This window comes from Lontra canadensis, unplaced genomic scaffold, assembly GCF_010015895.1.
Source record: "Lontra canadensis isolate GAN:19392208 unplaced genomic scaffold, GSC_riverotter_1.0 scaffold84, whole genome shotgun sequence".
NCBI lineage: Eukaryota > Metazoa > Chordata > Mammalia > Carnivora > Mustelidae > Lontra > Lontra canadensis.
Genome location: NW_022631078.1, coordinates 3,051,340 through 3,074,318, shown reverse-complemented (window position 1 = coordinate 3,074,318; position 22,979 = coordinate 3,051,340). Strand labels below are relative to the sequence as shown.

At 62.3% G+C, this 22,979-nt stretch overlaps 1 protein-coding gene across 2 annotated transcripts in view; it reads left to right on the top strand.

Annotated features, from left to right (window-relative positions):
• Positions 1–22,979, top strand: part of GRAMD4 (GRAM domain containing 4) — a 71,683-nt gene that overhangs the window by 35,106 nt on the left and 13,598 nt on the right. For both annotated transcript variants that reach the window (XM_032882762.1, XM_032882763.1), the window contains exons 3-5: positions 1,989–2,109; positions 18,769–18,889; positions 22,750–22,811. In XM_032882762.1, the coding sequence (XP_032738653.1) occupies positions 1,989–2,109; positions 18,769–18,889; positions 22,750–22,811 (304 nt within the window). The remainder of the gene's footprint in view (positions 1–1,988; positions 2,110–18,768; positions 18,890–22,749; positions 22,812–22,979) is intronic.

Here is a 22,979-nt window from a genome sequence, read left to right as displayed (position 1 = left end):
GACCGAGGCAGGGACAGGCCATTGCAGATGAGGATGGGGGACAGAGCTCAGGGCTGACCAGGTGGGCCAGTGACACACCAGTGAAGAGAGGTATGACGGGGAGGGGAGCAGAGCCCTAGAGCTGGGGCAGACCGTTGACCCCATCCATGCAGGAGGCCGAGGGACAGGGTCCTCCAGCAGCAGGAAGTGCTACCCTGAGGGGATGCAGTGGAGCCCAAGAGGTGGGGAGAGGGAGGCCACCAGTGTAAGGGAGCAGGAAGAAGTGGCCTGCCCAGGTCCCTGGCTTTGTGGGGACGCCACAGCCTTGGGGGTTAGCTCAGCCAGGTCCCAGGTGCAGGCCCCGGACCCCCAGCTCATTGTTGCTCTCGGGAAGTCTGACAGGTGGTCAGCTGCAGGGACCCAGCGGGCTCACAGAGGGGCTCGAGCCTCGGGATTCCAGAGTGCCACCCCTGGGGCTCGCATCCCTGTGGGCGCTGCCTCCCAGCTGGTCGGCTCCAGAGAGCGGCCCCTCCCCTTCCCTCCATCCACGGGGCTCTGGCTCGGAGCTGCTGATGACACCAAGTCCACCAGGAACCCTGAGGGCCCGGCTCTCTTAGACGCGAGGGGGACCCCACGGGGATTCTGGATGCTTGAGGGCAAGTTGCAGATGGACGTCGTTCCAGCATCCTGGAGACGGACGGCATCACAGCCTCTGAGGACTTGGATTCGTGCGTTCACACGTGACCCCGTGAACCGCACAGCATCTGCTCGCTTTTGGGGAGGCGTCGGCGGACGTGATGGAGTCGAGCGTTCTGCCTCCATGTCCACGCAGAGCCGCCTTTCCCGGCCAGCCTCTGCCCTCTGCTCTGCGGCCTCCTCCTTGACGTCAGGCAGGGGTGGGCAGGGAAGGGATGTCTTCCTATGCAGGGGCAAGTCGGTGTCGCATGTGCCATCTTCCCTGGGGCAGGTGGTGGGATTAGCCTGCCTTCCGGCTCACCGCCTCAGTCCCTGTGCCCACTGCTGCCCGGCCCCGGGGGCTGCAGGGAAACAGAGGAACTTGCCCCAGCAGCCAGGGAAGCTCAAAGTCCAATAGGTCAAGGGTCCGGGCAGCCACAGGCCAGAGGGTCTTCCCAGAACCCACTGGCTTCCCGACGTCAGCACCTCCTTCCTGAGATGTGGCCTCAGAGCAGGAGACACTTGTACATGGAGGGGTCTGTGCCGCACCCTATCCAGGCTGTGTGTCCCCTTCTACCCTGATCTGGCCAGGAGGGGGGGTCACGGAAACCCAGACTGGGAGTCCGATCCCCCTTGTCGCATGGGAAGGCACATGGGTGCTGCTTCTCGCCAGCTCAGCATGTGGGTGTAGCCACGGGGTGACCGTGGAAGTGTCCAGTGTGTGCGCCTGGGTAGGCCTGGCGGTATGGGCCTGTGCCGCACCCCTTCCCCTCCCGTCAGCCAGACGCAGGCGGCAGCCCGTGCCGGCCCCTGGGTGAGCAGCCGCAGAAACCCAAGGTGGCTGTGATTTGCCCTCTGTGCAGCAGGCCCAGCCCTGTCCGTGTTTGCTCACCTCGGGGAGCCACTGCTCCTTGGGGTTTACGCAGCCTGGCCTGCAGACGTGCCCTCCCCACCTGCCCGGCGTCCTGTCCCTCTGGCTCGGGGTGGCGAAGCATGGGGCCTGCGGCGGGGCTCACCCTCCCCCGGGAGGCTAGCGCAGGTTTGGATGTGGCTCTCAGGAGGCCTCATGTCGCGCCACCAGCTTTAATTTTTTAAACCATTTCTAAAAGCTGACCTTGCCGGGCTCCCGGGCTCTCCATGTTGTCCGAGATGTCCCTTCCAGCGGCGGGCAGAGCCGAGGTGGACTGATGCGGGCTTCCCGGCAGGACTGTGCCTTCCTTGCCCCCCAGGGGCTCTGCGGGCCCAGCCCTTGCAGGGGCGGGTCCTCGGGGCTCCCCTCCAGAAGCAGGGCGCTTGGAGATGGCTCCTCTGAGCTCTCGCTGTTTCTCTCCTAGGCTGGTCCGGGGACCCTCATCATGGCTGCAGGAGTCCAGGACTTTAACCGGACAGAGTTTGATCGATTAAATGAGATCAAAGGTCACCTGGAAATCGCCTTACTGGAAAAACACTTCTTACGTGAGTACCCCTGGCTCGGGTGATGGGGATGCATCCCACCGACGCGCAGCAGGGCATCGGGGCTGGGGAAGCCCCGTGCCAGCAGTCACCGGGCTCGCTCGTGCTGGGGACATACGTGGCCCCTGTGTGACATCCCCAGTGGAGGCTCCCTCTGCCGTTCCCCTGAGACCAGCACTCCGTCCGCGCAGTGACAGGGTCTTTACTGTGCGGAAGGGAGGCAGGGAAGCTCCCTGCTGAGGGCTCTAGTGAGCTGCGTGTCCCGCACACAGGACGGAGCAGAGCTGTTTGCCGCATTCTGTTTCATTCCGCCTCAAGGAGGGAGGGCAAGCCCGAGGGGTTTGTCGTCATGTGGCCCTCCACGTTGGTGTGTGGGCCGCTGGCACAGCCTCCCCTTGCGTGCCCTGCGCTGGAGTTTTGGCTTCTTGGGTGGACATGGTAGAAACCATTGTGGAAGCATCTGGTGCTGCTCACAGAGATGAACTCATTTGAGTTCTGCCTTTGCTCTCTGCCCACCCTCTGTGGGCAGGACATCACGGACATCACGGACAGGAGCTGTGGGGCCAGGACAAGGGTCTCTGCCCAGGGAGAATCCTCTGGCTGGGAAGGGGTTAACCGCAGGTGGGTTGCTGTGGCACCCATGCGTGTGCCCTGCTGTGCCCTGCGGAGCTCCCATGACTGAAGCCAAGGCGAGGGCAGAGATGCTGGGACGACCTGGGGAGAGAGAAGCAGCCTCCTGCCTCACGTGTCCAGAGCCGGCCCAGACCTGCCAGGCCAGGAGGAAGGGCCCACAGCAGGTCCCCTCCCTTCTGCCTGCCTTCCCCTGCTCCTGGTGACCCACAGACACCATCCCTCGGGGTCCCTACCGGAGCCGCCCTCCTCATTGTCCACACGCTGAGGGTCATCTGGGCTCCAGCCACGGGCCCCCCAGCTCTGCAGCCACGTGGGGCCCCTTGCCTGCCTGGGACAGTGGGTGTCTGGGCGTGATGAGGAGCCTTGGGGGCCGGCCCTGCCTTGCTCTCCTGGGAAGCAGGTGACTTGGGCCTCGCTGCATTTCTGTACAGTGTCCCGCCCCCCAGGAGAACGCCTCTAGCCTATCCACGCTCCCCTAGGTACGAGCATGTGTGTATGTGTTTGTGCACGCGCGCGCGTGCATGGGCGTGTGTGTGCGTGCAGGTACAGGGTCATTGGCTGTAGGCGTGTGCAGGCATGGTGTCGTCCCTCTGCTCGACGGGCCTGGGCACTGTGGTTCCAAGGACAGTGCCGTGGAGCAGCGTGGTCTCCCCACGAGTCCGAGGTCATTGCCGAGCCTGCTCAGGCAGGTGCCTCCCAGCGGTGGTGGGCCAGCCTGATCAGGTCCTGGTGACCTGGTGCCCGTGACCTTGGCCCATGCTGAGGTCCCGCAGGGGGGCTCTGCGTGAGTGGAGGGGCCGGCTGCCCCACTAGTGCCCTGGCCGGTCCTGGCACAGCTGGACAGATGCTGCCTAAGGCATCGGTGGGACTTGGTGCAGTTGCCTTGGTGAATCAAGCTGCCGAATGGGGTGGTTTCACGAGGCCTTGGTGAGGCAGAGCCAAGCACTGTCCCTGCAAGAGCGTCTGACCAGGGAGCCCCAGGCAGGGAGGGGAGCACGGGTTCCCTGGTAGGGGCGGGGCGGGTGGGGTGCAAGTCCCCGTTGGGCGGACAGCCAGGCAGGATGGCCGGGGCCCACGGGGATGCCTCTCTGGACCTCCACCTCCACCCCCGCCCGGGCTCAGCTGGCGTCTCGACCCGTCCTTGTGGTCTGTCCTCAGTGTTTTGCCGGAGGAGCGTCCCGTTTCCTCTTGGGCAGCCCATGTCGTAGACGTGTGTGGTGCGGCTGTGACAAGCGGCCGTTACGGACATTCCTTTAAACCACGGGACGGTTCGAGCAGATACGGAAGCAGAGTGTCTCACGTGCTCGTAGCTTTGGCAGGAGGCGGCTGGCGGTGGGCAGGTGGCCGCCACCAGGCTGGCTTTGGAAGCCAGTCCCAGCCAGCCCGGTCCTTCATCTGTACTTGTCAGTCGGCCGCTCCTGGTGGTTTAAAAATGAGAGCCACGCGTCTGATACCATAGCCGAAAACATCCATTACCCTTTAGATCATCAGACCCCCAGCCTAAGCGCACATTTCCCCAAGTCTCCTCATTTTTTGGCAACCCCCGGAGCAGCACCCGAGGCCCCTCGTTGTGTGGCTGGTGCCCCTCTTCAGGCTCCAGTGGTGCCGGTTCTCTGAGTTGTTCTTTGTGGTGGAACCCAGGCCTGCTGTGGGGGGCGCCTGCACCCTGGACCTTGCCCGGGGCGACCCCGTGGGGCTCCTCACGGAGCCAGTGTGGCCGTGTCCCCCAGGCGCTCTCTGGGAGGACTCCCTCGGTGGCGGCTTCCCTGCGGTGGTTTCCGTCCTTGGTCACGTGGCTTCGATCCGTTGGTTACAGAACGATGACTTTCTACCCCTCCAACCTTTCTCCATTGGCTTGCTGACCTATCTCTGAAAACCTGATGATTCGATTGCTCCGAGGGCTGGCCCCTAGAGCAAAGGCAGGATACAGACTTGAGTTATCTCCCTTAGTGTCCAGTTTCCAAAATCAGGAGCCGATTCCCTACTCAGACCATCCTCCGGGGGTGACCGGTGAGAGTGTTAGGCTCATTGGGGTCATCATGAGATCATGGCCGTGAACACAGCTGATGTGTCTTGGTCACTGTGGCCGCTGCCCCCTGGGTGCTCAGATAGACCCACTTCTGGGCGGTGGGGGCCTCTTCCGGTTTGCTTCTGAGTCCTTCCAAAATGAGCCAGTCCTCCCTGAGTGATCCCTTGCTTTGTGCTGTGACGAGACACTCTGGGCTCTTTTTTTTTTTTTTAAGATTTACTTATCGGGGAGAGAGCATGCGTGCATGTGGAGGTGGGGGAGGGGCCAAGGGAGAGAATCCCACGCCGACTCCCCACTGAGCGTGGAGCCCGATGCGGGGCTCCCTCTCAGGACCCCAAGATCATGACCTGAGCCGAAATCAGGAGTCTGATGTTCAACCAGCTGAGCCACCCAGGTGCCCCCGCTCCCAGGCTCCTCTTAAACGTTCCCTTCCCCTGTCCTGGAATTAGTCATTTCCCCTGGCTCCTGTTGGTCAAAAGTAGTTTTAAGAAGGTAAATAAGGATTCTGGGGGTACTCACTGCTCTCGGTGTTTCTGACCTTTCCAGTGGGCAGAGGTAGGGCATCCCAAGTTCATTCTGATAAATTGAATTTGTATCCAAGACCATGGGGTTTCCCGATTCTTTCTTCCTCCCTCCTTCCCTCCCTCCCTCTCTCTCCTTCTCTCTCTCTTTCTTTCTTTCAAGATTTTATTCATTTATTTGACAGAGATAACAGAAGAGGGAACACAAGCAGGGGAAGGAGGAGAGGGAGGAACAGGCCTCCCACTGAGCAGGGAGCTCTGACGCTGGGCTGGATCGCAGGACCCTGGGATCATGACCTGAGCCGAAGGCAGACGCTTAAGGGACTGAGCCACCCGGGTGTCCCCTGGGTTTTTCTCTTTTAAATAAAAATAATGAGAAAGTGGACAGATGATCTAAGATTTGCCATCTTAACCATTGGGACGTGTGCCCTTCAGGGCTGTTGACCCGTTCCCGGTGTTGTGCTGCTGTCACCGTCACCACCGTGTGGCCGTCTCTTGAAACTGAAACCTTGCCCCTGTGAAACTGCAGGTCCCCCGCCCCTCCCCCACCGGTGGCACCACCGTCCCACCATCCTCTCACTCCTCCAGGGGACTCTGTGTGAGTGGAGCCTCAGGGTGTCTGTGTCTTTGTGTCAGGCTGACTTCACGGAGCACAGCGCCCTCCGGGTTCATCAGGGTCATAGCAGGTGTGAGCGTTTCCTTCCTTTCCGCTCCGCCGTGTGGCTGGACCACACTGGGTCTCTCTGTCCGTCCGTCAGTCGGCAGGCCCTTGCGTCACCTCCCCCGTGGGGCAGCTGTGGGCGCCGGTGTGTGTTTTCTCTCCCAGCCCCTGCTCCCAAACCCCGAGGGCTTCACTCGACCTCATCAGACCGTTCTCGGAGCCTCTCCTGCTGCCAGTCCTGGTTCCCACCGGCGACACAGACGAGGCCTCGCTCGTTTTATGCCCGGGTCCCACACGCGGTGGCCCTGCCGTGTTCGCTGGTTCCTCTGCACTCGGGGGAACCGATTCCACGAGGCTCGTATGGGGACGGGACTGTGACTTTTCCCCTCTTTGCGGTGACGTCATCAACTCGGTACAGACTCGCGTGCGTCTCTTGTTGCTCTAGGTCTTGAGAGATCACTCTGGTTTCCTGCTCACTTTTTCTTTCGACCCAGTTTAGATTCACAGGAAGGTCATGAGAAGAGTACAAAGCACCCTGTGGCCTTTCCAGCCAGATTGTCCCCAAGGAGAGCATTTGACCCTGTTTGTCTGCCCGCCTGTCTCGTATCCTTCCTTCCGTCCACCTGTGTGTTTTATTCTCTGACCCTGTTTGGTGGCCATCTGTGGACACAGTGTCCCTCGGGCTCTGATGGCTTCTGTGGATTTCCTGGGAGCGAGCATCTGCTCTCACCTGTCAGTCCGGGTGTCACTGCCTGGAGATGAACATGGACACCAGACACTCATCCAACCTGAGACCCGGTCCAGCTTCCCTGTGTATGCAGGGATGTCCTGGAATTTTTAGCAGAAGGTGCCTGGTCACATGTCACACTTTACCCACAAGTGTCCTGTGTCCACAAGCTCCTGTCACCAAGCCGTGGCTCAGCCTGGCTTTGTGTTCCCGATGTCGGCATTCTCGAAGAATACAGGTCCCTTGGTCTGGGTGTGTCCCATGTCCCCATCGGGAGGTCAGGTCGGGGGTGTCCCGGGTGTGGTGCCGCGTCAGCGGGGGCATAGTGTCATTTTGTTCTGTTAACGCCTGTCGTGAAGAGCCCTCATCTTACTCATTTTCGGTTTTTAAAGATTACTTATTTATTTGAGAGAGAGAGAGAGAGAGCACGAGCAGGAGGGGCAGAGGGAGAGGGAGAGCAGGCTCGCAGGGAGCCCGATGCGGGGCTCCATCCCAGGACCCTGAGATCGTGACCTGAGCTGAAGGCAGAGGCTTAACCCACGGAGCCCCCCAGGCGCCCCTGAACAGTTCATTTTAAAACTAATCTTATTTTTGCAGTCGCCTAAAATTATTTACGTGGTTGCAGTCAAGGTGTACTCCGCAACGCGGAGTGGGTTTTCCCGCGGCTCCCGCTCCTCTGCCCTCTCGCCGCCTTGCAGTGTTGTGGCCGACCCTTCCCTTGACTCTGTCGTGGAAGCAAGTACGTCTGTTTGTCCTGACCGTCTCTCTAAGATAAATCCTGTCCCGGTCTCACTTTCTCCACACTCACATCGCCTCCCCGAGGTCCCTCCGGATGGTCCTTCCACGTGTCCTGTGTTCCGTCTGCCGCGTGGACCCTGCATGCACGGTGTCACCCCACTGTGACCTGTGTCCTTTGTGCCCTTAGCGCCCTCATCTGCGAAAGCCCGCGCGGTCGGTGTGAACATTCCATTCGGTGACCTGTAGTGCTTTCTCCCCGAAAGCAGACGATTATTCTTCATGGGGAGGAGGCAGGAGCCCAAGTGTGCAGCGGCTGGCTTCGCCATGAAATATTGAACAGTACAGACGTCCCCGGGAGGAATGACGCAGGAGGGGAACGGGAAATGGGGGCGCGCTCCGGCTCGTGGCGGCAGGCAGGACTTGGATCTGCTAAAGAGGCACATAAATGAGTTGAGAGCATCTTTCGTTTTCACTTAGCGGCTGCTGCCTTCTGAGCTCACGCGCCCTCTTCTCGTTTCTGTGCATTTCCCTGTCCCCGGCTGGGTGGGGGCCCTGGGAAAGGAGGTTCTCCAGCGCTGTGAGTGGCACACGCAGGCTCTCCCCCACAGTGACTTGGTGTGAGGTTTGGATCTTGGAGGAAACGCTTGTGGAGCCTCAGGGGTCCGGGGGCATCCTGGTGGCCGGGCTGAGCCTGAGACTCCCTTACCCATGTTGGGTTCTGTGTGGCCGAGAGGTTTCTTCTTCCCGTGTTGAGGAGAAGGTCGTGGAATCCTCCCCGGACTGGCTGGGGGTCATCTCCCAGGGGGCCCCACCCTGGGGTCTTGAGCCCTCGGGGTCGAGACCATCCTCCCTGGGCCACCGACACCTGCCCATTGCCAGATGCGTGCCAGTTCCTCGTGGATACAGGTGGGCGGACTGCAGAGGTAGCTCTTGTAGGCCGTGTTCTCAGGGGGAGGCCCCTCATCTTGGGTCCCGGCGCCCATGCAAGCCCCCCTTCCTGCTTGGATACGCGGCAGGTCAGCGTGGCTCCCTGCTGCCCATGTGAGAGGGTTTCCCAGAGAAGCTGGTCGGGGAGGCGACCAGTCCACTCCTGCGGCCCGAAGCGTCTCTCTGAGTGCCTAGACTTAGCAGGCAGGCCCTGGAGGGAGGGCAAGTTCCTGAGCCGCCAGCGTGGGTGACAGAGGAGGAGGAAGCACTTTCTCACTCACAAAGTCCTCTGCAAACAGGAGGGTCCGGGGAGCTGCCCGCAGCCTGCTGCTCGGGGTCGGGCCATTCGAAGCCTGTGGACGGCAGGGTGAGGTGTGGGGTTGGTCAGAGAGCGGACCGGGGCCTGCAGGTGTCCATCTGGGGTCTGGCTTCTTGTTTGTTTGGCTGTGGTCCTGCTGTGAATTCGCTGGCACAGAGGGTGAGGACAGATAACAGAGGTGAGTCTGCGTGTGCAGATCACACGAGCTTTATCTCAGAAAAAATGGAATTGGCCCCTAGGAAAATGACCTGTCGGACCCACTGAATGGGCCAGAATTCCATATTTCTAGATCCTTCCATTGCCGGGTGAGAATGTGCCTGTAATCATTCATCATGGACGTTGGGCACGGAGGCCAGCTCGCCACCCCAGGCCGTGTCGTCCCAGCTGAGCACCCCGCCTGGCCAGCTCGCACTTCAGAGGAGAGGCCTGTGGGTCCTGCCGGCGCCAGCCCTGCTCCTTGGGACCCAGGGCTGCAGGGGTCTTGGGGTAAGGGTGAAGTTGGGGAGGAAGCTGGCACACGCCTGCCAGTGTGTCGGAGGGCTCTGTGTCCGGGGTCGGCAGCGTCCTCTCATGCGCCCTGTGGAAGGTGACGGAACTGAGCTCCGTGGAGAGTGTCGAGGCAGGAGCCATGCTGAGCTCTGGGACCTCTCTCCATGGTGCTCTGCATCTCTCCCCTGAACCCCTCACCGCTCCCTGGGGTGGGGGAGGATGTGACGCCCCACGTACAGGTGGTATGGCTGAGCTCCCGTGGGCACAGGGGGAGAGGAGCTGCTGGGGCAGCGTCCTTCCCCACCCTCGGCCGGCTCCTGGCCGGTCCCCTTCTGCTGAGACCCTCACCGGTGTGCGTGAGGCCCAGCTGGCAGAGATGGGCTGTCTGTGATGTGGGGCTGCCCCAGCTCTCCCTCATCCACGTTTCATCTCCTCTACGCAGCTGATTCTTGTGTGACAGAGAGAAGGTAGCTACTGCCTTATCTCTGTGTTCCCCCAGCTTGGGCCTGCCGTCAGGCGGCTGCGGGATGCTCCGTGCGTGTCTGAGTGGACATTTAGGGGTGGATGAGTCCGTGGGCAGGCGAGCGGATGGATGGGTCAGTGGGTGGGTGGATGGATGGTGGGTGGGGGTGGATGGTGGGTGGATGAGTCAGTGGGTGTGAGGACATGAGTGGATGAACAAACAGACTGTTTCTTCTACGAGCTTCTGCACACCCTTCCAGGCCCCGCCGGGCGCCAGCCCAGCCCTGGTCCTCCACACGCTTGCTCCGTCCTGTCTGGCGTTTGGGCCCGCAGCTCGTGTTTCGTGTGCGCCACCCGTGCTCCCCCGCTCGGACACTCCGCCTGGTCTCACCTTGCTGGGGAGCAGAGCCCCTGCCTGCCCCCGCCCCAGGGACGGCCAGGGGCCCGGAAGGCTCAGCTGTCGGCGCTGAGGGCCGCGTGGGAGAGAGAGGGACTGTGCATGGCGGGGCTGGCGCCCCCACACTCTGTGTTCCAGACCCGGGTCCAGGGTCCCAGAGCCCAGACCGCGCGCGGCCTGACGAAGCCCACCATCTCTCGTGAAGGGCTGTCGGTTCCTGGGATAGGCTGGGACCCGGTTTCTTACTAGTTTACATGGAAAAAATCCAACACGCTACCTGTTCCTTCAGACCCCCAGTCAGTTTCCTAAGACACCCTGGAAACACTGTGATAGGCCGGTGGCTCAGCGGCCCATCTCAGCGGCGTAAGCTGTTCGAGGCAGTGCTGTTCGCGGGTCTCCGAGGGCACAGTCGCTAGCCGCTTGTCCGCGGTGGCGAGGAGCACAGCAGCAGGGAGGACAGGCGGGTGTGGGTTTACCGTAGAAGCCAGGCGTCGCCAATCACGACTGTCCCTCTGCGGAGAGCAGCTGAGGGGAGGGAGGCCGCAGTGGCTGCTTCTCTGGCCATTGAAAGTAAACCCGTGCCCTTTCTCAGAACCTGATAACTCGTTGCTGTTGAGCACGTGGTCCTACCTTCTAGAAGCGTCCCCAGCGATGGCCAGAGGGGTGAATTGGGCTAGCAGGTCGCCGCTGGCAAGGGAGGTGAGGGGCGGAGCCTGGGGCCCCAGGTGTGCTGGGCTCCCACCTGGCCAGGGGCAGAAACAGCTCAGCTTTTCCAGTGGTCTCTGTTTGCAGGCCTGGCCGGTGGGAAGGAGTTTTATTTAAGGATTATCACTTGATTTTTATTTTTGGCTGTGGCTGGGCCTGTTGAATTATGTGCCAGGAGGACTCCTGCTTGAAGAGTTCTACTTTTACAGTTTTAAAAATAGCCTGGAAGCTGGTTCCTTCCTCCCAGTGACTTCCCCGGAGGCTGGGGTGCGGGGTTGGGCTGCGGCCGTGCCGTCTGGGTGCGTGGTGGGCGGGAGCCCAAGCGTCCTGTCTTTCTCCCTCTGAGCCAGGGTGGCTGTGGGCTGCTGGCAGATGAGGTGCCCGGGGTGACCGTTGGCATGCCAGCCATGCCCTTCTCTCGGGCTGGGGGCGGCCTGCCCGCTGCAGCGCGTGCGCAGCTGCTACACGACTCGGTTGGCCACGCGGCGCTGCCGTCTGCCTCCTCGCGGGGCTCCCGTCTATGGCTCGCACGCTGTGTCCCTCTGAAAGCAGCGGTCGGCGGTCCCTGTGAGGAGGTGGGCTGCAAGCCCGACCCGACGGTCTTCTTGTCGGGGTCCCTGAAAGCTGCTACGTGAGCGGGACCTGGCCCGCTGGGACATCGAGCCTCACCGGACAGTCAAGCCTCCATGGCTCAGTCACTCAAGGGGCTGAGCACTGGACTCTTGCGTTCGGCTTGGGTGGTGATCTCAGGGTCCTGGGCTGGAGCCCCGCGTCAGGCTCTGCACTCGGCATGGGACTGCTTGTCCCCCCCCCCCCCCCCCCCCGCGGCCAGCATGTGCCAGTGCTGCCTTTCTCTCTGTCTCTGAAAGGAATAAATAGATTAAATCTTAAAAAGGAAAAAGGAAAAAATGTCTGCTGCCCAACTGCTCTGGTGGGCGGTGGGTGGCGATAGGCCATGTGCCTGGGAGCGTCCCTGGTTTCCCTCCAGGCTACATACCCGCAGTCTTGCTTTGCTCTTGCAGGGACCCCGTTAAACAGGAGCTCAGGGAGGGAATGAATGAATGACAGTGCTGACTTCTGTCTCCCAGGGGCGACCTCAGATCCTAGAAGGTTTGGGGGTTCAGATTCCTTAGGCAGGCATTTTTGGGTCCCCCAGCCTCCCACAGGCTTCCGAAGGCCCCTGGCTGTCTGTGCTGGGTTGGCAGATGTCACAGGCCCTTGTGGCCATACCGGTGCCTGAAAGGGAGCGGATCATTGTGCCGGGAACCTCGTGGCGCATCCTGGGCAGGCCTGGTGGGTGCTCACACGGTGGCCTTTCCGCCGTGCGTGTCTGTGACTAAGCAGCCTGATGTGTGGGTTGGGGCTCCCACTCCTGGGGACCCCGCCTGTCACTCAGCCCCTGGCTCGGACAGACGAGTGGGTTTCCCAGCCCCATTGCCAGGGTGGCTCCCTGGGCCCGGGAGGCAGGCTGGTTGCAGCCTGCCCCACTCAGGGGCATGGAAGGGCTCAGAACAGCCGAGAACAGGTGTGTTCCCAGGACAAGAAGGCCGCCTTTGGGCCAGGTGGACAGAGGGGCTCATCAGTTCCTCCCGGGGCCAGCCCGGCTCCTTGGACACAGTGTCTTGTCTCAGGAAGGAATGTGGGGGGCAGAATCCTGGCCCCCGAAAGTGCAGCCTGGTCACCAAAACCGGTGACTGACTGGTCACCTTGCTGGGCACAAGGGATTTGTAATTCGAGGTGAGGATCTGAGCGGGGAGTTCTCCGGGCTGACCCCGAGCGCTCAGACTGATTCCTTACAGGAAGCCTCGTGAGAGGGAGGCGGACGGTCAGAGCTCACAGTGGTGTCACTGCGGCTGGGGGTCACCAGCTGAGGAGCGCAGTGCCACTAGAAGTGGGGAAAAGCAAGAAACAGATTCTTCCTGAAATTTCCAGAAGGAGCCACCAGGAAAGGAGGCACCGGAGAAAGGGGACATCTCCTCGCAGCTTTGCCAGGAAGGGGATGAGCATGTTTGTGGGGCTGCGGCCGAGGGTCCACTCCGGCCAGCAGGTGGGCTTCATGGCCCGGTGCAGGGGTGAGGGCCGGGGGTGGCGGAAGGAGTGCGTTTGGCTTGGGGAGGCCCAGGAGCATGGGGGTAGCTCAGGCTGAGTTACCCGCCTCCACCATGGGAAGGACGGGGCGGGGCCGGGGGGCATCGTCAGGGAGGCCCCGGTTCAGGGGACATGACTCTCGGCCAGCGGGGGCCCCCGCGTCTCTGACACGGCCCATGATTGTGAGCCCGTCTGCTTAGTGCTCTGGCGGGTCTCGGGGGGGCTCCGTGTCCACACATGTTTCCGTGGGCCTGGCTGACGGTTGCCATGGGGTGGAACCCAGCCATGTGCGGAGCTCTCACAGGTTGGTGTCACAGGGAAGGGAGTTCGGGGGTGGCCCCCTAAGGAAAGTGTGGTTTCCCGCTGGTGATACCGGACGGGTGTCGGGCTGCCAGGACCTTCAGATGGAGCTGAGCTCCGTGGAGGCGGCTGGTGGGGTGTGTGGGTGCTGGCACTCGGAGGAGCAGACGGGAAAGCACCAGAAGCCCCCAGCCGGGGCTCCTGGGAACAAGGTCGTCAATGACGTGCTGTCCCTCCCCTCTGTTTTCCCCATGAGAGTAGCCACTGCCCCCTGCCGTCCTCTACTGTCCTCGCTCTCCCTGACCGCCTCCGCTGCCCCCCGCTACCCCCCACTGTCCTCACTGCCCCCCGTTGCTCTCCACTGTCCTCACTGTCCACCACCATCCTGGCTGTCCCCCACTGCCCCCACATAAAGCAGACAATGACACAGCGATCTCTTTGGCTCTCTGCACATTCACGCAAGCCCAGTCCTTGTGAGGTGGCTCACGGAGGCGGCCCCCAGGGCACCCGACCGAGCCGTGGCCACTCCCCTTGGGAGAGATGTGCTCCCACCCATTTACAGGACTGTCCGCCTGTGAGTGCTTGGTTGACAGGTCACCGTGGAGGCTCACTCTGAGCCTTTGGTCCGTGGGCTCATCCAGTGAGTCTGGGCCGAGCACCTGTTTAGGCCAGGCCCACCACGGGAGGGTCACATGGGGCAGAAGGGAATCCCATCGGAGGTGGTGGAGCCACACTCTGCAGACACGTGGGAGGACAGAGATGTCCCACAGCCAGTGGGCACCTGCCCTTTGGGAAGAGTGTCCCAGGGCCCCGCCTCTGTCAGGACAGGGGACCTGCCTCCCGAGGGGCCCAGGCTCACCCCCTGGGGCCAGTACACACATGGGCGCTTCGCAGGGGTCCCCTGGGAAGTCTGCCCTGGCCAGGGTGTCAGAGCCCGGTGTGTAACACTGGTGCAGTGTGTGTTTGCCGAGGAAGTTGTGTGTGAGCGGGAGGCCTCTCTGGGCAGCTGGGCTTCATGTGGGCCGAGGGGAGGGCCCCATGGGGGCTGGGGCTCTTGGGCTGGTAACATGCTAGGGTTCTGGGTCCCTCATCACCAGCTACCCCCTGCCACCTCCCAGCAGATGCTGCGTATACGAGGAGCCATTGCAGGCGGGCACCCTCAGGGGCAGAGAGTAGGGAAGGCCGAGGCCTGAGATGTGAGGGCTGTGCACCGTGTCCTTCAGACACCAGCCCCTCCCCCACCACCGGTGTCTTGCCATCGAGCTCACCACCGGTTGTCTGCTCTGGCCTCCGGGCATGTCGTGTGAGAGCCTGCCGCACTGTCCTCGCTCCCTTGCTGTCTGTTCCCCGTGCCTTCTCTGGCTTCTCCTGGAGCCAGGCTGGGTCCTGGACTGTCCCAGGCAGTAAACACATGGGGGCCGTGGGCCCGGGTCGCGTGAATGTGGACCAAGAAGCGTGTTACTGGTAGCCACGTTCGCTAAGCCTTGCCCTGTAGACCTGTGTCACCTCTAGGAATCCCCTTCCCACATCCTGAAGAGGACTCACAGGAGGAAGACCACGTGACAGGATGCCATGTTCTGTTTGTGGGGGGCATCAGGCAGGGAGGTTTCCCAGGGGAAATGGCGGCTTAGGACTGAGAGGCAGGGAGGGGGCATCAGCATGTACAAAGGTCCTGGGGCAGAGTCGGACCGTGGGCATTTGAAGACCTAAAAGGAGGTCCCAGTGGCAAAGACGAGGGAAGAGTAGAGGGAGACACAGCTGGTGAGGTGGGGTGGGGGCCCTTGCTGAGTGGGTGGGTTTGATGACAAACCCCTACCGACTTGGAGGCAAGACAGCAGTGGGTTCTGACGGGCTTTCTGAAGAACCCCTGACTGCTGTTCCGAGCCAGACCGCAGGGTGGAAGGGGGCCAGCTGGGCACTGGGGTAGGAACTAAGACCCGCAGAATTCGTGGGTTTGGGGGTACTTTCAGGATGTCCCGCATGTGGTGGCTGCCTGACACAGGTCCCCTGGGCACAGAGGAGCCTGGCTGGCTACCGTGGTGGTGGTGGGGGCACATGCAGCTCCATCAACAAGGTTGGGGGCCCTGGCTGGGCTGGGCCCCGTTTCTGGGTCTAACTGGGCAGAGGCCACCCCCTCGTCTCAGATTTCCCTTTTGCTTGGCTCCTTTATGAACCCTGTTCTATGCCCCCAGAAGAGGGTCAGGACCTCCGTCTTCAAGGAAGGTGACCGTGGTAGGGCCACCCTGCTTCACCCCAGAACGGAGGGGATGAAACCGTGCGAAACCGTGGCTGGGGGAGCCAGGAGGGACCGCTCCCCGTGGGCTGGGCGTGGCATCCCCCAGGCCCCTTTTGGGGAGGGCCTTCTCCCTGTGAGTCTGCAGGGGAGGGGCCCTGAAAGGTCTACAGAAGCTGGAGGACGCTGGGGCCCAGCGGGGTGGGCACACGAGAGGGCCCCGAACACCCCACGTACTTACGGAGCCAGTGGATCCCAGCACGCAGCAAACCTCGGTGTTTGTCACTGGTTCGCGACAAAACCCAGCGAGCCACGAACTCCTCAGGCAGACGTTATGGCTGGGCCACGGGCTCTCCTGAGGCTGGAGGGCCTTCTGACCTTGGGCCTCTCCGCCTCTCTGTGTGCCGTCTGGGCAGAGAGTCCTGCTGCTCACACTCAGTCGTGCCGTAACCCGCCTGGGGCCTCCAGCTGCCAGACTGACCTTGGCCTGAATTTTGGGGGCTTGGGCTCAGCCCTGTGTCCTTTGGTCTGAGGCAGCGGGGACCTGAAAGGAAGCTGCTGGGTCGCCCTGAGCACCTCCCTGTACCCCCCAAACCCCCCCACAGAGAGAAGGTTCCTGGGCAGCAGGGCTCCCCCCAGCCAGCTGTCCTTACCGTGCATGTCCCTAAGAGGCCGGGCCTTTGTTTTGGTCCCTTTGTCGTCACAAGCGTCCCGCTGCGTGAGTCTGTGCGGTGCTTGTTTGTGGAGCAGCGGGACGCAGGTCTGACATGCGGGACTGCGTGGACCATAGCCACCCGGGGCTTGACAGCCTGCTTCAGTCCTGCCCCGCCCCGGGGTGCTGCGGCCTAGCAGATTCACTGGGCGCCTTTAACTCTTTGCTAAAAAGGGGACATGGGGTCGTCAGCTTCTGGCCAGTGCTCGTGGAGAAGGCTGAGCTCCCGTCTCGGCCCTCGGCAGCCCTGCCAGTGTGCAGAGGTGTCTGTTTAGGCTGTGTTATCCCCGGGGGGCTTTGTGGCTGGGCTGCATCCCCACTGCACCTGCTCTCCCTGTAGGGCAGTCAGGACATCCTACCACGTATCTGTATCCTGTCTGGACATGGGGAGCCCTGCCCTGCCCCGCCCCGCGAGGCAGCTGGTTGTCTGCCCCTCACGCCTTCATGGTCCATCTGTTCCCGGTGGGTACTGACCCCTCTAGGATACAGTAGAGAACCTCAAGAAGGCAGGGCTGACATCCAGGAAGTGCGGGGGCGTGGCAGGGCGGAGAGGGGATGAGCCCTATGTCATTGTGGGGCTGTGACGGAGGGTCTGCTGTGTGCCCAGTTTAGAAACAAGACTTGGGTGCCCATCTGCAGGAGCTTTAGGCCTGAAGGAGACGGCCTGGGATTTCCGGATGCATTCCACTGCATTTTATCGTGATACAAATGTTTTGCTAATTGGGTTTGCAGGGGACTCAGCCTAGTCCTTGAGAAAGTTGCCTGCAGCCAGGTGTCATTCCCCAGATGTTTGTGGGGTGACTGAGTGGCGGGGGCTCTGCAGGACGGCAAAGGATTCGCCTGCAGGGACAGCCAGGGTCCTGTGCTCTCCTGGGCGGTGCCCACCGACCGGGGTTGGCGTCTCGGGAACAGTGTGACAGGCAGGACCCGCTTGCGGTTCTGCTTCCTCTGGGCCAGCTGCTCCGTCAGAGCCTTTGAGCGGCCCCGGGTCACAGAAGGGCGCCGTGGAACAGCGTGTGCATGGGCTCTGCAGGGCGAGCAGGAGGGCTGGCCGGGCTGCCTGAGCTCAGGCCCCGCTGGGGCCCAGATGTCTGTGTCCCCCCAGACGCATACAGGGCTTAGGAGGTGGAGACCCCGGATGGGGTGAGTGCCCTCAGGAGAAGAGGAGACGCCTGAGCCCTTCCTCTCTGCCATGGGAGGACCCTACAGAGCGGCACTGCCCGGCTCGGCCGGCACCCTGACTGCAGACTTGCAGCTCCGGAGCCTGGGCGCATGAGGGGCTGTGATTAAGCCCCCAGCCCGCGGTCTCCTGTCCTGGCTGCATGAGCAAAGACACACCCACCTTCATCATATCTGGTCTCTGAAATGGAGGCCTCGCCTACACGTGGACGCTAGCTGGTGGTCGCCTCGGGGATGGTCAGGGGACGGAGGCAGATGGAAGGCGTTGGGGCCTCGGCGGAGGCTGCGTTGTGCTATCTCCGGGCCGGGGTGTCCAGCGTGTGCAGACGCAGGGAGCCGTCCACTCAGGATCCGAGCCCCCGCGCGGGCCCCACTCTGGGGGGTCCTCTTGCTGCTGCACCAGAAACCAAGGGCCTCAAATAGCATGTTTGTTCTCTTACGATTCCAGAGGCCAGAAGTCCAACAGAACAAGGGTCACGTGTTGGCAGGGCTTTGTGACCCCCCACCGGAGGGTCTGGGGGAGAATCTGTTTCCGTGGCTCATCCGGCTTCAAGAAGCCCACGATCCTGGGCTGCCGGCCCCTTCTGCCACCCTGCATGCCAGCCGCCGGCCAGTCTCTCCTCTCCCTGACCTCTGACCCTCCTGCCTCCGCTGGTTTATGTAACGGTGATTACACTGGGCCTGGATGACCAGGATGGTCCCCGTCTCAAGGTCCTTTCTCTGATCACCTCTGTAGTACAGGCCTTTGTGGAGGAGACTTAGTCCCAGGTCCCCAGAATTAGGTCGGGACCTCTTTGCGGGGACCGCCACCTAGCTTATCACACATCGCAGTCAAACCCACACCTGCGTGGCCCTTGGTTTCCACCCGTCCTGGAATAAACATCAGGTCCTCCTTCGGGCTCTGCACGTCCTGCCCCTGCCTCGTCTCCCTGGTGACTGCCCCCCTCAGCTCCCAGGCCCCTCCTTGCCTCAGGGCCAAGGATGCTGCTGCGCCTGCCACCTGCTCTTCCCTCCGGAGCCTGCTGCCTTCGTGTTCACCCCATCCTGGTTCCGGCTGGGACCGCAGGAGCTCCCCACCGGCCCTCCCGCCGTGCTCCTGGGTCATCAGCAGCTGGATGGTGGGAGCCATCTGTCAGCCCCGGGCAGGGGCTCGGCTCTGTGGCTGAAGCTTGCAGACCACACCCAGGGCATGTGTGTGTCCAGGCGATGTCCACTGGGTCACCAAGTGTCACCAGGATCCCTTCCCCTGGGGCGTCTGGTGGTGGGGCTGCAGCGAGCCGCCTTTTGTGCGTGTGGTTTGCGCCTGTTCTGCTTGGTGTGGAATTCCTCCCTGCAGCCTTGTGCCCACCGTGGGAGAGGAGCCCGACTAGTAGCCCCCGCAGGTGTCCCCGAGAGAGGACCAGGGGAGCAGCCACGGCCTGGCTGGTGCGGACGGGGCCCTCTGTCCAAGGGCTCCGAAAACCACGCCCGCCCTCGGCATCTCTGCCCTGGGAGGGCGGAGCAGGTCCAAGCGCGGGTCACCTGGCGGTTCTCTCCCCGCAGAGGAGGAGCTCCGGAAGCTCAGAGAAGAGACCAACTCGGAGATGCTCCGGCAGGAGCTGGACCGGGAGCGGCAGCGGCGGATGGAGCTGGAGCAGAAGGTCCAGGAAGTGCTGAAGGCCAGGTGAGGGGGTCGAGGGTGCCCCACTGCCCACTCAGCCCTTCCTTGCCTGTGCGCCCCCCACAGACGGCCATCCCGCTGCACGCAGTTACTGCCGGGTTCACCCGTCACGGGTGGTCACCCTCATCACTGCAGGGTCCCTCCCCAGCTTCTGGAGGGGATGATGTGGGCCCTGCCGTGGGGCGGCGCTGTCCCCACGTGTGGCCTCCTCTTGCACCCACCGCTCTGCCTGCACGAGCTGGGCCACCAGCTCGCGGTGCTGCCCGTGAGAAGAGAGTCCTTCCAGGAGGGTATTTGTAGGTTCTGAGAGCTGTGCTCTCTCTATCCTTCTGGAAACCCTGGAGGCTCCCCGTCCGTCCACGCGGCCTGCAAGCTGGTGGCCCGGCAGTGGAGGCCGCTGCTGGGCGAGGCCGGCCAGAACGGGTTTGTCCGTGGGGTGGACGAGGGCCCGGTCACTTTCAAGTGTCTTCTGTGGCTCTGGCTCTGAGGACACCCACCCTCCGGGCGCCTCGATGCATGGGGCTTGGCTGGTGGGAAGGAGACGGTTCCTGTTCTGCAGCCAGAGCTGGTTTCCTGTCCGGGCTGACCCGTGGTTCTCCGCTCCCGGGAGCTGGGGGCATCTGGTCCTCTTCGCAGGAAGGGTCTCTGGTTCTGTGCTCTGTAGGCAGTTCTGACGACTCCTATGGGCTTTTGGGCAACCTTGAAGTAAGGCTCTGTTGCTTGTCCCCGCAGGGCTGTGGTGGGGTTCTCTGGGATTCTGTGTGGGGGCCTCGAGCTTGTTAGGGGAGGGGTGTCCCTTACTTCCCCGTTCTGTCCCAGCCACGAGGCCGGCAGCCCTTCCCAGACACCAGCACATGGGCCTCAACCTGCACGTTACCTGACGTTGAACCTTTCCCATTTCTAGATGTTTTCGTTATGCAGAGGGGTGCAGCCGGGGACCTGACCTGCGGACGCTGAGAGAGCCAGGGCCTGGCGCCGTCCCGGGGGCATGGCTGGCTGTGGGTGCCTTTTCCACCCGCCGGCCACGGCCAGCCTCCCGTGGTGCATCTCAGCACCGCGTCCCCCGGAGAACGTGCTCTGTCCGGTGCAAGTGTGCGTTTCTGTCCGGGTTTGCCCAGAGCGGTTGGCTGGAGGCGGCACTTCCCCGTGGGGTTGAGAGGTGCTCGCCCGAGCTGAGCCCGTGTGCCTGCCCTCTCCTGGCAGGGCCCCGCCTTCCTCTTCCCACCCTCCTGCCCAGCCCAGCCTCCTCATTCTTTCTCCAAAGCCCTATCCGCTTCTGAGGACGCAGAGGGACAAGCTGGGTGGTCACAGTAAAGGAATAGCAGTCCAGAGCCGCGTAAGCTAAGGGGCCTGGGGCCCACTGTGGGGCTGCTCTCCTGCTTTACATAGGGGTGGGGTTCAGGAACCTTCTGGAAATGGAGACCTGAAGGGGGGAGGTACAGGGAGAAGCAGGTTCTGTGCAAGTGATGACCTCTTCTGTTGTCACCTCAGTGTCCGTCTGGGGTGGCCGTGGGCCATCCCAGTGGGTGAGCATGTGGAGGGGAACCCCCTTATGCACACGCGCACACACACACGGGCACACACGCCCCCAAGCTGCAGACGAGCTCCAAGATTGAAATGTAATTACAGTTTATAGAAACCTCTGTTTGGGTTTTAAAGAAAATTCCCCAAAAATCCCTTTGATTGAAGCTTGTTTGTTAGTAGGCAAAGGCCTTCTCTCGTTGGGGTCCAGGAGCGGCAGAGAAGTGCTGCCCTTCTGACCGGCCTGTCCGGGCGGCCTGGGCCTGCCGCCACCCGCTGCCCGTCCCGCCCCTGGGCTCGGCCGGCACGCCGCGTTGAGTCTCGCTGGGGCCGAGGTGTGTGGGATGAAAGGGACTCTGGTGGTGGTCTGGTGCCCCCAGCCCCGGGGAGGGGTCAGGGCAGAGTGACCCCAGCACCCGGCGTTGAGCTCTTTGTGGGCCTCTGCACCCTCTGGCCTCGGGTGGCTGCAGGCCCGAAAATCGGACTTTAAAAAAAACAAGTCCGGCACATTCCACTCCGTCTCATGTGTGTGGTCGTTGAACGCTGGCGTAGGTTCAGAAACATTTCAAAGAATCCAGTTGTTGGAAACACGAGCCGCCTTTTTCTGATTCAGCGAGGTCACACGGCCTGTATGTTCCCCCGAGGTCACCCCGCTCACTTCCCACCTCTCCGGAGCTGCAGGCAGGTCCGCGTGCCCCGAGTGTCGTGGGCTGGAACCTCCTGGTGCACCGTCTGCCCTGCTGTCCGTCTGTCTCTCTGTCCAGCACATGGAAGAGGCACTGACCTGTCCTGCATGTGGGGTGATGGGAAGGGGGTACACTTCCTCCCCCGAAGCCAGCTCGCAGCCCACGAGGATCTGAGCATCTTTGTGTTTCTAGCAGGGATTGTGTTAGAAAGACCACATAGTCAGTGGCCGTGCACACCAAACAGTCACAAGCACAGGACCCCGGGAAGCCCCCAGCCGTGTCCCTCAGGCGTGCAGGTCCTCATGGTGGCCACGTGGCCCCAGGCTTGGGCAGGGGTCTGGCTTGTTAGTGCTTCTTGGGTAAGTTGTGTCTCCCAGAACCTCCAGGCTGGTGGGCACAAACATCCTGGTCCCGAGGCCGGGATGCACGCCTGGGAGTGAAAGGCCCTTGGCCAGGTCCTGGTGTCTCCCATGTGCCCTGGGCTCCTTTCCGGTTCCCAGAAAAGCCCCACTTGTCAGTGGTCACTCTGGGCGTGGACTATTGCTTGGGCAGCCTGGCTGCAGGGAGGGCTGGTGTGGAGGCCTGGCCCGCTCCTCCCGGACCGTGGCTCCCTTCCCCGGGACCTCCCGCCTGTGTTGTGTCTTCCCCATCCATTGCTTGGTGAGGCTGCAGGTGTCGCTCTCCATGTTCGTCTCCCATCCAGCTTGTCCTAGAGTCTCCTGCTCTAGGTGACAGTCAGGGTTTCAAGCCCGCAGAGCGGGTCGGCTCATGGAAGCATGGCGTGAGATCCCACCGTGTGCGCAGAGCAGAAACCCCGCCCCTCCTTCACAGCCGCGGAGGGTGTGCTCGGGCCCAGGGTCTCCCAGCCCTGCTATCTCTGTCCTGGAAGCGTCCTCTGTTCCCCACAGGACCCTGCTGACATTTGCCTGGGGCACCACTTCTCCCACATCCGGGGGTCCCTGCTGGACCGAGAGCACCAGAAACAGTGTGGTGCATCTGTGGCCCGGGCCGGCGCAGAGCAAGGCAGGCAGGGCAGCCGTGGCACGAGCCGTAGCCTGGTCAGAGGCCCCCCAGGTCGGGGGCTGGATCACTGCATCACGCTCGGGTTCAGCAGTCCAGGTGTGGCAGCGGGATGGAAACCCCGGGAGCGCGCTCTGAGGCCGGATGACGGCTGTGGGCCGTGAGGGCTGGGCCGTGGGGCCCCAGGCAGGTGGCTGGCACGGTCTGCGCTGGGACCTGGGCACAGCTGGCCAGCCCAGGGGGTCACCCAGCCTCTGGCCTCACGTGTTGCCTGTTGAACGTGTCCGCAGACGAGCGTTTGCTTATCACAGGCTGGTTAATCAGCGTAAGAGCTGTGTATTCTGAACGTCACGGTGAAGACGTAGGTGTGTTCATAGCACAGGAAAGAGTAGCGTAGTTATGAGACTTATTTGGTTATCCAAAAAATTAGAAGAGAGCGTGCCCATCGGGAATGCGGCTCTGAGCTGCCCAGCCTGCCCCACAAGCGGGTCTGAGCCCTGAGCTCCCAGAGGTGCCCCGCAGGCTGGAGTGACCAGTCATGTGGGGCAGACTCCCGGGGAGGACAGCACCTTCCAGAGCCCGCGCTCACGCAGTGTTAACTAATGGGATTCTTGCTGTTTCTTCCCCCTCTTTAAGAACCGAGGAGCCGACGGCCCAGCAGCCTCCGAAGGGGCAGGCCCAGGTCACCAATGGAGCAGGTAGGCCCCTCAGCAGCTGGGCCGGGCGGTGGGGTCGTGCTGGCCCTGAGCCCGTGGGACTGCGAAGGCATCTCCAGTTGTGAATCAGCGAGCTGTCACGGCAAACACAGGTTGTTCAACGAGGCAGGATCTTATTTTCCTATAGAAAGACCATGTGGCCCGTTTCAG